At 30.4% G+C, this 15,521-nt stretch overlaps 1 protein-coding gene across 1 annotated transcript; it reads right to left on the bottom strand.

The window, feature by feature from the left end:
* Positions 1-487: 487 nt before the first annotated feature.
* Positions 488-2,504, bottom strand: LOC113558103 (60S ribosomal protein L5-like). The gene is made up of 3 exons (XM_026963616.1): positions 2,241-2,504; positions 1,811-2,058; positions 488-659 (listed from the first exon to the last, which is right to left on the bottom strand). Exons 1-3 carry the CDS (start codon positions 2,241-2,243, stop codon positions 488-490), a joined length of 423 nt encoding a protein of 140 aa, XP_026819417.1. The 5' UTR covers positions 2,244-2,504.
* Positions 2,505-15,521: the final 13,017 nt, after the last annotated feature.

Below are 15,521 nucleotides of genomic sequence, written 5' to 3'. Positions count from 1 at the left end.
CCCTACCTTTCCCATCCCTGGTGCCCCATACAAAGAGGTATTAAAAATACTTTCCAAATATTTTAATAGATATACTAAAATAGTAAACAAAATTAAAATAACATTCCTGTTTATCAATGCGATCTCTTTATTTCCTAGCAACTATGAGTACTATGACATTAGTGTATAAATAATGTATTAATTAATAATTGTTTGTTGGATTCTGGTTTATACTTTATTCAAAATAAGAATACATTTGTGCTAAAACCAGTTTTTTTTCTATGAGCATTGCTGGTCCATATTTGTAGTAAAGCCCTCTGCACAATTTAGTATTATTTCATTTAATTAGTAATACCATACCTTGTTTGATATACAATTTTAGACTAAATAGAGTTAACAATACTAAGAGGATCTAATAAATTGAGGACAATTTGGATTATTAGATAAAAAGCTTTTAATGAGTTTTAAATGTTAAAATTAAATAAAATTATACACTCAGCAAAACAGTTTAGGATTCCATCTCTTCGCCTTGTAACTCTTTAAAATACGCAGCTTTGGATTCCAAAACACGTAGTTCGCATTCAGCATTAGCTAATAATATCTTGATTTTCTTTTGAATTTGAAGCGTCAATCTTCGAAAATAGGCTTCTTTTGTTAAAATTTGTAGACTTTTATACCTTCTGTAGTAAAAATAGTTTTAATTAAACAAAAATGCTTATTGTTAAATGTAATATTTACATACACAGTTTTTTTTTTTATATATATCCAAGATGTACTTTATATTAAGTGGATCAATAGTATTAGTCTATTTTTGATATGATAAATTAACTTTAATTGTTAAAAATATAAAATATTTTACTGAAGGGTAAAAAACTAATGTTTGAAATTAATACAAATAATATATATTATATTTAATGACTCTTGATATATCTCTCAAGCTATAAATAATTATTGTTAATACATATATTTCAACATATATGTGATTATGTTAGATATTTTAATACTTTGATTAGATAACTCTTTTTTTCTGACCAAACGCTATTTATTAAAATATATTACTACAATTATTGAATACCTATTATTTTTAGTGGCAATCTCTAGACATTGATTAAAAATCTACTAGTGGTAAATATAGATAAACATTTCTTAAGGTTAAATTTAAAATGGGATATTCTAAAACATAATATTATGATGAGAGATTTAGTAGTATATATACATTATAAGGAACCAATTATGAATGTTTTAACAAGTTGCATAATTATGACTATTCAGTATTCGAGTGATATCTCAAGCTTGTTAAAAATGAACATAATTCAATACAGGTTTAACTCATAAAAATTGTTATTTTAAATTTTAATATTCAATAAAAAAACAAATTAAATCCAGCAGTCTAAGGATTCAAATTATTATAGATAAGTGTAAAAAATATTCATATTAAAGTCTGCATATATATGTTAATACATTAATGTATTAATCTAAATGTGAATATAACAATTATAATACTTAATGGCTAACCAGTAGTCACAATATTTCTAAAACACCATTACTTAAGTGTGAAACCTAATAAAATAGCAAATGTAGGTTATCAGGAATCAAAATATTAAGGATTTAAGGGTTGATATAAAAGCATATGCTGGATATTACTATCATTTGTAATAAAAACCTTGTATTTAGTTTTAAATATAAATTCAAGATAAACTTTCTGTGTCATAAAAATAATCTTCCGATTCTATAACCACCAATACAACAATAAATATTGTTTTTTTTCATGAACCTATCTTATTTTATCTTTAATGAATTTGAATTAATATTAAATAATAAAATAACTTACGCCAATTTAACGAAATGAGATAAATGCCAATTGTAGGGCTTTTCTTTTATTAATTTCTGTATGTGTTTAGCGATGCGCAAACCCAATATGCGCTTAATGAGATAGTAGCCAGGGAACCGCTTTTTGTTCTTGTTTTGGAAGATCAAATGTTTGCGTGCATTATAGTCAGTTTTACCTTCACGACGCCTGTTGAATTTGACTCGATAACGTTTACAGTATTGTTTGTTTTTAACAACTTTAACGAAATCCTAAAAGTTAGAACGACATGATTAACGTACATAATAATTGATCGTCGATTACAAAAAGATGCCTTTTAGATAAACCGAGTGGTTGGCAATTTTATCTGGTTAAATCTGCGAAAGTATAAAGGGGAAAACTTAAAACGAATTGAAACAAACATATTTATTTATAATTTATTTCGATTACTTACCATTATTAATACGAAAAATCACAAACGAACGAGTAAAGAATAGTGAATTCGCCGACACGCCGTGCAAACTGCAAAAGTAATGATTATTGAATATTGATTTCTAAAGAGAAGTAATAACACTCGAAAAGAGACAACAATCCAAGAAGGAGTTAACGCAAACTAAAAAGCACGGACTAACTTAATCTAAGTAGATATACATATATCTTAGTCCGTGCCACGATGTAGAGAAGATAAAGTGACAGCACTCCTGTATCTTTCAATCACGGACTAAGATATATAGGACTGGACACGAAATTGTAGGAGGGTGTGAAGTGGTTGTCCACGAAATGATATAGAATGAGCGGTGCACGAGGGTTATTTGATCTCATCAACACTAGCGCTAAAGCGGCCTACCTATGCACTATAGTATTAATAAATTATTTATTTATTTATACACTATAATATAGCCATTAGCCATGAGGCACATGGCATGAGCTAATTTGATTGGGGTGTGCTTGAGAGGGTTAGCACAGGTCAAATCAGAATGTGGGTTTGATGAGAAATTTTTTCAATTATTAAAAAAAAAAATTCTATTTTAAGTAATGAACAGAAACATGGAATGCTTTTATTCGATGAAATTATGCTTCGTGAGAGTATTCATGTTAATTCAAGTACTTTGACTTACTCTGAGTTAGAAAATCTTGGAAAAGATTATCCACAAGACCAAAATACAAGTTTAAAAGCAAATCATGGTCTTGTGTTTATGTTTCAAAGTCTCTCAGCAAATTTTTGTCAACCAATAGGGGTGTTTGCTTCAAAAGCAACTGTTTTAAGTTTAAAATTATATTCTATGATATGTTTGTGTAATATATACCAAAAATTAAAATTTGTTTGTGTTTGATTAAAAATTTTTTTGCGTTAAACTAAAAATGTAAAGTATCTATGTATTTGTGAAAAGGTATTTTCCTTCATGTAAAGCTTTTATTAATTAAAGTAGATTGTTTTATTATGTATTTGTGTGTAACTATTAACTTCAATAGGAAATTATATTTCACTAGTTACTATAAATGGATTCATCAAATATCAATATATTAGCAACAGAAAGCTTTTATATTATACTATTGTTTATTATATGGTAGGTAAGTGTTTTGTCCTCTTAATTATAATATTTGAATTAGGTTGGTACCTTTATATTTTATTTATTGATATTTAAGGTATTGTATTAGCTCAACTTGTTATAAAAGCTATTTCACTATTGGAAACAATTGGTGCGAAAGTTGATGGAATAGTATCAGATGGAGCTCAGACCAATTGTAAAATGTGGACTGAACTAGGTATACTGGCGATAAATGTCATGTTAAAAATCATGTTATTCAACCAATGGATGAGAGTAGAAAACTTTAAATGTTTTCTGATGCTCCTCATTTGATTAAATGTGTTAGAAACAGACTTCATGACAAAAAAGTTTTCAGGGTAATACATTTTGAAAATACTATGTTATTTTATAATATTTTATAACAGTTTTTGTATTTTTATAGGTTAATCCGAAAAAAACCATATGTAAGTTGGTGGCATTACAAAAAAATCCATGACCTTGATGTATCACAAAATATATCAATTCCTACTAGAATATGCCCTAAAATAACAGATCGCCATATAAATTTAGATAATTTTTCTAAAATGTCGGTAAAATTAGCAAAACAGGTATACTTATGTGGACAATTTTCAGTTTCTAATATTACTAAAAAAAGTTAACATTGTTATGTTGCAGGTCTTTAGCTATTCAATGGCATGTGGTATTCAATTTTATAGAGAAAACCAAAATATTGAATTCCTTAAAAACAGCGAAGAAACAGAAAAGTTTACATTATTAATAAATAATTTATTTGATGCTCTTAACCGGGAATTCCCAAGTGAAGGAATAAGAAATAATAGTTCAGATTTTAAAGCGTGTTTAATGTTTTTATATTAAAAATATATAAACATATTTATATTTTAATTTTTTAATTTTAAACATAAATATAGTATCTATTATTATTTTGATATAAAGGTTTTATAAGACAGTTTAAATTGGCTTGATGAATGGGAAAGTAATTTTGACAATAAAAATATTACACAAAATGAATTTTTAACTAGAAGTACGTCAGAAGGGCTCCGTATAACCATTAAATCAACTATTGAATTAACTAAATATTTATTAAATGTTTGTGGTTTCAAATATGTTCTTACTACTAAAATGAATCAAAACCGTTTAGAGATAATTCTAGCTTCTATGAAAATATATATTACTATTGTAGTGTAATAAATCATTGATTTTATATTTACCATGGTTTTTAGCAATTTTTTGGAACTGTTGGCCAAATGAGCATCCAACAATGCCAACATTCTTCCAAGTTTATAAATTGCTTTCCATTTATTCTATCTTAAAGCCACCCAAAACGGGTAATTGTCAAATTTTGGATTCTAATTTTCCTAAAGTGGCCTATAGTGATCTAAAAGAAATATTCAATGTAACACAGTCAGAAAGACAAGTAAAAATTAATAAATTACAAGAAAAATTAGATTCACTTGTACAAGAAGAAAATTGGGACCCTATAGATAATGTCTTATTACAAGATCATAATTGTTGTGCTGAAATAAAGTCAACTGCTAAGGATTGTGTAATTTATTACATATGCGGATATTTTTGTAGAACAATAAAAAGATATACAAAATGTGATAAATGTTTATTGGCCTTAAAAGGTAAATTATGTATTAATATTTAAAATCTAAATTTATATATCTAACATATCAATCATATTTTTAGGGACAGCTACACAACCATAGGCTTTACTTACAAATACCAAATCTAAAGGTTTTTTTGTGTATCCCAATTTTCAATTATTTAAATTAATATCAGTCATTGAAGAAGGATTGAATAAATTTGTGACCATATCCAATGTTTTCAAAAACACTGTTGATTATGTTATAGAAAATTATCCGGAAATGATTAAATTCCCTTGCTTTGAGCATAAATCGGAAATTATGACAATTATTTTCCAAAACAACATTGTTATGAGAACGAAGCAATATAACTCATAATAGAGAATTAAAGAAAAATACCTCTAAAAAAAAAAAGTTGTCAAAACTTCAATCATCGCGCCTCGTCCTCCATTTTTCTATCAGTTTCTTTTGTACGTTTTTTTTGGAGCCTTTCTGTTTTTCCGTCTTTCGTCTTTCATGCCTGTCGCTGAAAACCACGTTGTGATTTTGTGATTTAGCTGTCTGGTAATTATCGTCCGAACAATCTCTATTGTCAACGTACTAATACGTCCCCCCCAGTTTTAAGGTTGTCATTATTGTACCACCAGCTACTGTGAGTCGTGGTTTTCGTATTTGTAACATCGTCATTGCAGGCATAGTGCATTTGAATTCATCGCACTGGCTGAGGGTTAGGTGGTCGTAGCACGCGGGCTGTTATTTTTTATTGTACACCCATTTTATTGTATTATATTACGTTCCCGGTGCGACCGCGTTGGGATAAAATCCGCCACCTAACTCAGTCACTGTGAGTATTAGTCCACCCTGTGATTTATTCGTTTGTGTAAGCCCAACGGGCTATTGTTTATATTTTATTATTTATTTTATACACCTGTTGTATTATTGGCATTAGTTGCATCTTCGCCAACATAGGCGTTTATTGTTTTATTACTTTATAGCGAATTTGTTATTGTTTTATTTGTATTTTTTTCGACATTGGCATTTGCCAGATTACATAATATACTTTTTCATCATATTCTAATAAATATTATTATTATTATCTTTGTTCTATTTCTATCTAAATTACTAGTGTGCGTAGCGCAGCACGTTCTGTTGCCTACTTACAGTCGTGAAGGCATCTTCGTTTCATTTTTATACCTTTGAGTGAGGCCGAGCGCGGCAACAGTATTTGACGGCGCTTCATGACACAGTTTTAATATATCAACCTTTTTTGCTAAATTATTATAAGAAACTATTTTTGCCGATATTGGTTTAAATTTTATCATAAATAATTTATTATCACGAGTTCCAACGACTTCTATTTTTCCATTTTTAACGAATTAGCACATTTTTTATGTGAGATCATATTATTCCTTTATTCAAGCACGCTCCAGACGAAAATAATAAATTTATCTTTATTTCAAGAATATAAAACATCTGACAGATGGACCTTTCGTCCATATTCTATTTGCAGACAAGTATATTTATGCTGTCTTTACCATAAGCTAGCTGTAATTTTTGTTCCGGCTTCAAAACCCATTTCCAGATTATTGCTTACTGTTTATAGTCTACAAATCATTCAATATGACTCGACATATGGTCACTAATAGTTAACACACTAATAATCTACACACCTCTGAGGCTGTTTTTCTCATTTAGTTTCATGATAGTTGAATTCCTATGAATGTGTATTCTGAAGTCACGTTTCCAATAGCCTTCTTGCTTGAGGTAATTATACTTTCCTGGTCTTTTATTGTTGTTAGAATTTTCACGTTTACCCTTTTTTGAAAAACTTTGTTTTTGTACTTGTACGAGAAATACACTGTTTTAACTGGATGGATTTTTAGATTAAATTTTATTGTAATAATTAATTCATAATTATTTTTTTTTTGTTTAAACATTATACTAATGTATGATTGTAACTTTCTAAAGTTAGTTTACAGTTTATAGATTTTATACTCATATATACATTCATATATATCACATAATATTATATTGAGCTTCTTATTTAATAAATTATAAATCTATAAACAATGTTGTTCATATTCACAAAATTAAATCATTATTATACGTTATTATTTATAAAACAATATATTAAAATTAACAAAATACAATTATAATTGTAATATTATAGTATTATACCCATTTAGTTACTTTTAATTACTGCCTAATTGGCAATCAAATATGTAATAGTGTATTATTATTATTAATTATTAATGTCATATAAACAAATAATTATGAATAATATGTTCAAAAAAAGGTAATTAATTGATTAATAGCCCACAAGTATATTATAAATAGTAAATACGTATCATATAAAAATAGTAATGAAAAATAATTATATGTGTTTATATCAATATTTAAATACTTTCATTAAGCACTTACAAAAAAGTAGCAATATCTTAATAAGCAATAGGTAGTTTAAAAGCTAAAATTAATTTAGGTATTTTCAATTTTTAAAATGTCATTGTTCGTTGTAAATTATAACACTACCTAGTACCTATAGCTAGGTACATAATAACTTCTGAATAATATTCTAACACGGATTGTTTGGTATTCTTTATTCGTTACGTATTTTTTTTTCAAAAATAATAGGTATTAAAATACCTTAAAATGTCTTAAAAAAACTGTGATTATGACCTCTGCATGTATTTTAGATACTTTAAATTTGCGGTCTATAACATATTGGCGTAAATAAACCGTTTTGGCATTAATTTTATTTTATTTCAATATATACATATTTGTAAAAATGAATTTAATTATGATATTAAAAGTATACTTATGTAATCTTTATTTTTTTATTGTATTCATTAACGGATTAACGACAAGATTATAGCTTATATTATTATTTATTACAAATGATAATTATACAACCATACACAATAAAACGATACTTAAATTTTAAGTACTAATAATTTAAAATGTGATAAAAAATTGAATCGATTAGATTAGTCATCAACCGGCCAATCGCAAAAATGGATGAAATTTAATAATATAATGCTATAATAACTTAATTAAATTTAAGGTGAATGCTATTTAAAATGTATTATTCAATTAATCATACTTTAATTATGTGCTATTCCTCTTAAAAACTCGTAGTTTTATGATAACCATAGTCACTAACATTTGAAAATTAAGTCGACGGTTTACAGCCATCGTAAACAATTACATAGGTACATTATACATTTTTACATATCAGATAATAAACATTGTCTTATCTGAACGTGATTATAAATCATTAAATTAAAAAAAGGAAAAATTGACTTCACGCCTAAATGGGCGAGTCCATTTATGGACGTGCTCATTCGGCTCAGTCTTACAAAAAAGTAAATTCTCAAACGACTCACGTCGAAAAAGGTTTTACGACAATGTAAATTCCCAAATGGCTCCGGTATTTTATAACACAAATTCCTCCTCAATTCATACAGACTGTCTCAAAAGAGGTATGGTTAAAAATGTGTTGGTGAACACTAAGTAAATTATAAAAATTAAATAAAAAAAGCATATACTATCGTATTATTGTGAATTAAATTTTTTTTTTTTTTTAACATTTATTTGAATATATACAATCTGTAATAATGGTTACAATAAGCATATGGGCTGAAATTACAATTGTTGTGAAGTATTTTTTTTTTCTTATTTATTTAATTTAAAGTAGTGACAAATTTAGGTATCTACATCGCGACACCAGCGTCTCTTTAGTCTTCTCGGAGGATTATCTGGAATGTTTGCGGAGGTGTGGGCGAGAATAAGTGGGTTGGGATGGTTTGTAAGGCGAGAGCGGTAGCGCTTGTAGGAGGATGTGGCCACTTCGGCTACAGTCGGTAGTCCAAGATCAGAGTGTAAAGTATGGTTGGTAACGTAAAAGGGAGCGTTGGTGATTATACGAAGAGTTATTGATTGGAACGTTTGCATTTTATATATGTTCGATTTTTTTCATAATTACCCATAATTGGATACCATAAGCCCAAATGGGTTTCAGAAGGGTTTTGTAAAGCAATAGTTTATTCTTAAGGTTTAGCTTGGATTATTTGCCTAGCAGTGGGTAAAGACTTTTTCGTCTGGAGTTAAGTAAGAGGCGTTTTTGTTTAATATGCTCGGCCCAAGTTAAGCGTTTGTCGAAAAGTAGGCCTAGGTATTTAACTTTGGTAGCTGATGGTATTATTTTGTTTACCAGAGAGACAGGAGGGACTACGCCTTGTCTGAGAGTAAAGGTTATATGTGAAGACTTTTCGTTGTTTATTTTTATTTTCCAGTTTGAATACCATACTTCCATCTCATTAAGATGATTTTGTAGATGTTGGCTGGTGACAAGAGGGTTTTCATTAGAGGTGAAGATGATTTTGTCGTCGGCAAATTCAGCAACTGATGTATTAGGAGAAATTGGTTGGTCTGCGGCGTATAGGTTATAAAGAATTGGGGACGAAATGGCACCTTGGGGGACGCCCGCTAAGATGGGTGCTAGGTTTGAGAATTCTGAGCCTACTTTAGTCACAAAGTGGCGATTTTCTACATATGATTTGAAGAATAGGAAGTAGGGAGGAGGGAGAAATTGTTTTAGTTTATACAGAAGTCCAGTGTGCCAGACTTTATCGAATGCTTGAGCAACATCGAGTAGCACTGCGGAGCAGTACAGTTTGTTTACGAAGGAGTAAGCAATGGCGTCGGTTAAGCGGTGAATCTGGTGTATGGTGGAGTGCTTGTTACGAAAACCAAATTGGGTATGAGGAATTATGTTTTTGTCGTTAACGAGCTGTGATATGTGTTTGATAATTAATTTTTCACAGAGTTTTGAAAAGAAAGGGAGGAGGCTTATTGGGCGATATGATGACGGAATGTCAGGGGGTTTGCCAAGTTTCGGGAATAAAATAATTACTGAGTCCTTCCATTGGAGAGGCATGTAAGATAGTCTTAATATAGAATTAAGAATATGGGTTAGGTGAATAATTGCTTTTTTAGGGAGTTGTCTAGTTACCTCTGCGGTGATTAGATCTATACCGGGTGATTTTTTAAGAGGAAAAGATTTAATATAGTATTGAACCTCGTTTGGTGAGAACGGTTTGGGAGCAAAATAGAGAGGTAGTGGGGAGAAGAGGGAGTTTTCAATATTTGTGTCTAGAAGATTGTTGTTAATATCATTATGAGGTTGAAAAACTTTCGAGAGGTGTGAACAAAAGGCGTCTGCTTGATCTTTATCTGTTTTGCACCAGTTGCCGTTACTATTTTTTAGTGGAGCTTGGGCGGTTTTCTGCTTCAGGCAGCTGCGGGTTGCCCTCCAGAGTGATCCACTTTCTGCGGTAAGTGAGGAGGTCCAGTTATTGAAAGATTCATTTCTTATTTTACTTAACATTCGTTTTAGGGATGAGGCAAGATTATTGAGCAAATTTTTGTCTGAGGGAAGTCTAGTACGTTGCCATCTAGCTCGAGCACGGCGCTTTTGAGTAATTAGTTCTCTAACGTGGGTGGGAGTTAAATGGGAGTTGGCATGATAATTTTGGATGGTAGAAGAATTCCAAGCAGCTGATTGAATGGATTCGGTGAAATTTTGAACTGCATCCTCCACCTCGTTTGGGGTCTTTAAACTAATATTGAGGTTTATTTTTGAATTTATTGTTTCACGAAATTTAGTCCAATTCGTAGAATTGTTCGTAAGACATGCTTTGTTTGGCTTGGAGGAAGGATGACCGTCTAAGGAGAGAAAGACTGGAGTATGATCAGAGCTTAGGTCTAATAAGTTTTTTATTTTATGATTTAAATTAGTTGGAATTTTTATAACGAAAATGTCGAGTATGTCCGGACGCTTTCTGGTAGAAGTAGGCCAATAGGTCGGATTTGGGGGATTAAGGATAGTGAGATGATTGCTGGTAATTGATTGGAATAAAGAGTGTCCTTTTGGATTTGTTGAGTGACAGCCCCAAGTTTGGTTTTTGGCGTTTAGATCGCCTCCTACAATGAAGTAGCGACCAAGAGAGTTGAAAAAGGAATCAAATTGTGAAGACGTGATTTTATGTTTGGGGGGGACAGTACGCTGCTGTAACGGTTATTGACACGTGGTTTAAGTTAATATTAACTATCGCCGCTTGTAGAAAGTCGTTATTAACTGGGGAGGGGGGCAGCGGTAAATTGGAGTGATGATCTGATAATGATGGCGGCACCACCGTGGGCGGTGTTGTCGGGATGGCACGAGGAAAAGGTGTTGTACCCGGGAAAAGAACATTTGGAGTTGGACGTAAAATGTGTTTCTGAGATGAATGCTATGTCTATTCGTCTTTCGTTTAATGATGTAATTAATTCGTTTCTGTGATTGGCTAGGCCATTGGCATTCCAAAGTAGGATAGCTAGGGACTGAGAGGTGAATGTGTTATTTAACATTTTGAGCGAGAAGACGATCGAGGACAGTGGTGAGGAGAGATAACAGCGGGTTAATTAAAGCTTTAAATTCACTTAGAAAATTTGTCAGAGAGTTATCATTGGATTCTGTGTTGGGAACGTGGCCTGATGTTGCGTGGGCATAAGTACGAGGGGGTGAGTTTATGTCGGGTGTTTGCTGCTGGGAAACTTTACAATTATTAATATTTATATTGTTACGACCTTTAGTGACGTTGTTTTGGGTGACATGATTGTTCGAATTTGGCTTCCGGAAGCGTTGGAGGTCCTTGTAGATGTGGCATCCCTTATAGTTCGCTGGATGGTCACCCTCACACAGGGCACATTTGGCAGGTGAGTCGTTTGATTTATTGCAACTGGAGGAAGGATGGTGGCCTCCGCAACGAACACATCTGGGAGAGTATGAGCAGTATTTTCTTGTGTGTCCATATTCTTGACAGTTGTGACACTGGATGACATCTTTACGCTTGTGTGGTTCCTCTATTTTTATTTTTGTGTGGAGTAATGACGTTACACCAAAAATGTCTTTATTTATTTTGGCTGGCTCCAGGTCGACGAAGAACATAGGAAGTTTATTTTTGGTGGTTTTTTGTAGAACGTTGGAAACTTACCTGACGGAGAATCCAATTTCTTCGATTGCTATTCCGACTTCAACAGTTGGAGTAGATGGGTGAAGGTTTCTGACCACTACTCGGAAGGCCTTTTCCTCCTGAGGTTGGTACGTGTGGTATTGAGCTTCTCTATCTTTCAGAAAGTGGATTACTTCGCGGTAATATTTAGAATGTGATGTTTGGATTTTTAAATCGTTTATAGATGATTTGCAAGTAAATGCGTCTGTACCAATTAGTTTAATTAGTTCATTGCGCACTTCAACAAAGTCAAGGACACCACGGACATAAATTGGTGGCGGAAGTTTTCTTTTATTATTTTGGTCATCGGATGGGGTTGAGTTGTCGTGGGAAGTGGGATTGTTTTCGATGTTTTCGATCGCAGTGGTGTCATCGATTGAAAGTGGTGCAAATCTGTTTACCGTTATAAATAATGGTTTGACTTTCTTAGGTTCGGGACTGGCAGTGTCTGTCGATGAGTGGTTTCGCTTCGGCGTATTTTTGTTTTTTAGCGTTATGAATTTATCATCGTTTTCGTCCGTTGAATCGGCAGAATTGAATACGTCATTTGAACCACACTGTATACGAGTTACATGTGAACTATTTGTAGTGCCGGTAGATCCTGTTCTTTGTTTTTGTTTAGAAATAGCTTGAGACGAATCTTGATTATGTGTGTTTTTGATTAGTGTATTTTTGTTACGATAAGTGTTGCTTGCAGTTTGATTGTTCATTATAAAAATACGATAATTGTCGGTGAATCAGAGTAATCGCCGGTCTAAAAGTCACCGCGCCGGCGATGCCTTGGAGAAGAGATAAGAGAAGTATGTATCATACATTAACGTATTTGTATGTACTTACGGCGTATTTTGTCTTTTATTTTAATTCCCTCTATGAGGATTGTAGCCGCTCTTAGACGCAGGGGCCTACTACAGTATTAGAAACTGAGACGAGTGGTTGTTAGCACGAAAAAATCGGGTGGAATTAAGGCGAATATTTTTAACATGAGGATTAACGATAATTGCGTGACCACACGGTTTGGCTGTTCGCGCGAGGAATTAAATTTAAAAGTTAAAAATGTAAAACATATATTTATAGGTATGTATAAAAATATTAAAAAAAATTAAATATTTAAATTATAGGTAAACTTTTTTGGCACAATGTTTTTATATATACTCCATACGAATATTTTTGCCGAGTACATGTGTTGTATAATATATAAATTCGGTATAGAAATTACGTTCAATGTTTCGGTAATTTTGGTAATTTCAATATTATCAATATATCTTATATTTTCGGTATTCACTTTTAAATATTTTAAATTTAAAAATACGATATACCGGTATATACAGTGCTCGATAGTAATATCTACGTCCTAAATATTACGGTAAAAAATAAAAAAAATGATAATATTCAACATCCATAATTTATTCAATATACTAAATAAATAACAAAATTAATAACTTTCGTTTTTGAAATAAAAAATCGTAAAATTTGTTTACTTATACTAGAGACTTAGAGGAGCTAAAATTGTTATATCTAACGGTTTAGTGTTAGCAGATTGGGAATTTACCTGTTTCTAAATTTTTTTTCGACGGGAACCGTTTAGGAATTTGCCTGCATGTTCGTAAAACCTTTTTCGGCGAGAGTCGTTTTGGAGGGTTTGGACCAATGACGCCTAACATACAATTTTTTATTAGGTTCAGTATACCAATTGCACTCCTTATATTTTGAGGTCAGTTTACCATTTGTGCTTGTATAACACTTACTAAAATGCTTGAAAATTAAAACGTATTTATTGATCAATTTATTACTAGTTAAAGTGACTAGGTATAATATATTTTATAACCAGGGTTCGAAACCCTAACCTGTTTGTGATGGTACATTTTAATAATCTATATAATAGGGCATAGGCTGCACATAAGCGGCGCGTTGCATTCGTGTAAACTAGAAAACGTAACATTTCATAACATTGTATTCTCTATTATTGATAATACTATCATTAAAATTTGCAAGTAGTGTACTATTGTTATTGTTAAAAAATGCAGCTTGTGACTTAAATTTAAATTTAAAAAAAATGATTTATTTATATTATATAATGTATTAATACTCACAAAAAAATCGGTTAGTGTTTTCATTTATTATATAATGATTTTAACTAACTAATACATTTTCCTTAGGTAGTGTAAAATGTTTTGAGCGCAATTGGTATATAAAATGGTACTTTTGGGCGCAATTGGTAAACTGCTGTTTTGGAATAAACAAATAATCGACGGGAGCCGTTTGGGATGCGCCGGTAAAAATTTATTGATTTGATTTTACAGGTCGATCGATAATTAGTATAGTAGATGACGTTGGTTAGCATTTTTTAACATTTCACTATTTTCACTGCTACACCTATGATTTAATTCTTATATTTAAAAAAAATGGATTTGTTTAATATAAATAAAAATATTATATTTAATATTATAAACATGTGCTAAAATTTTCGTAAATAAATTTTAATACTACCTCCTTCAATTTTTGTAATTATTATGAATAACAGTCTTCAAATGCATTGTGAATACAAAGTGAAAGACAATGCTGAAACTGACATTGATGTTTGGCTCTGTTGGATATGTGATATATCGTATCTGAAATTTAACTTTTTGATTAATATTAGGTATTTATTCTTGCATAATATTTGATTGATAGATTATCAATACAAATCAGAACAACCTTTTATCATATTTTACTCCGACAGTTGTCAATATTATAATTAGGTTTTTGTTAATTCATTTTTAAGTATTTAATTATTTAATTTTTTATTCTACTATTGTTCAAATTTATGTCACATGGAATAATGATTTGAATAACATTAAAACAATAATTGATGAATGATAACAATGTTTATTTCACGATTATAAAGAATAATAATCGTGGTTTATTTGACTTCTTAAATTGTTATAATTATATTAATATTATTGTTTTGTATTATATATGTTTTTATCTATGTGTATGATATTTTACCTCTATAAATTTCGCATCAGTTTTCATATTTTTTTTTCTGTTAACCCTTATGTTTCATCTATTTTATTATTTTTATCACTTCTACCTATTATTAAATATTAATGATGAAACATTAATTTAAATATACTAAATGTTCATAGTTTTTTTCCTAGAATTTGAAGGTATTCAACTTCTTAATTTAAATTTGATAGTGATTTAACATATAAACGCAATTTAGGTAACTTGGATAGAATATATTTATGTAAAACTATAACTTTACGGTTTTTCAGTAATCTTAGAACTAATTTAGTTATTACAAAAATTATGTAGAATAATATTTTTGAGGATTTGGAATAATATTGGTTTTTGTATTTATTTATCACTTCACTTCACTTTACTTTACTTTATTTATTCAGCATTAAAAATAAAAATTGTTTGTTAAATTAAATAGATTTTAAATAGTTTTAAGATTATATTTAGATAAATTAATATGTCAAACCCTTGAAAATATTATTCTATATAATTTTCGTTATGGGCGTTATTATAGCTTGTCCATGTTTCGCGTGGATTAGAGAGGGAAAAC

Source organism: Rhopalosiphum maidis, chromosome 3 (assembly GCF_003676215.2).
Source record: "Rhopalosiphum maidis isolate BTI-1 chromosome 3, ASM367621v3, whole genome shotgun sequence".
Taxonomy (NCBI): domain Eukaryota; kingdom Metazoa; phylum Arthropoda; class Insecta; order Hemiptera; family Aphididae; genus Rhopalosiphum; species Rhopalosiphum maidis.
The sequence above is the reverse complement of the archived record's forward strand: the minus strand, read 5'-3'. Positions and strand labels throughout refer to the sequence as shown.

What these genes read in the sequence shown, in the direction of transcription:
- LOC113558103 (XM_026963616.1), bottom strand. An exon ending in TCTCATTTCGTTAAATTGGC is followed by an intron (nt 660 to 1,810) that starts GTAAGTTATTTT and finishes TTTTTACTACAG; the next exon opens with AAGGTATAAAAGTCTACAAA.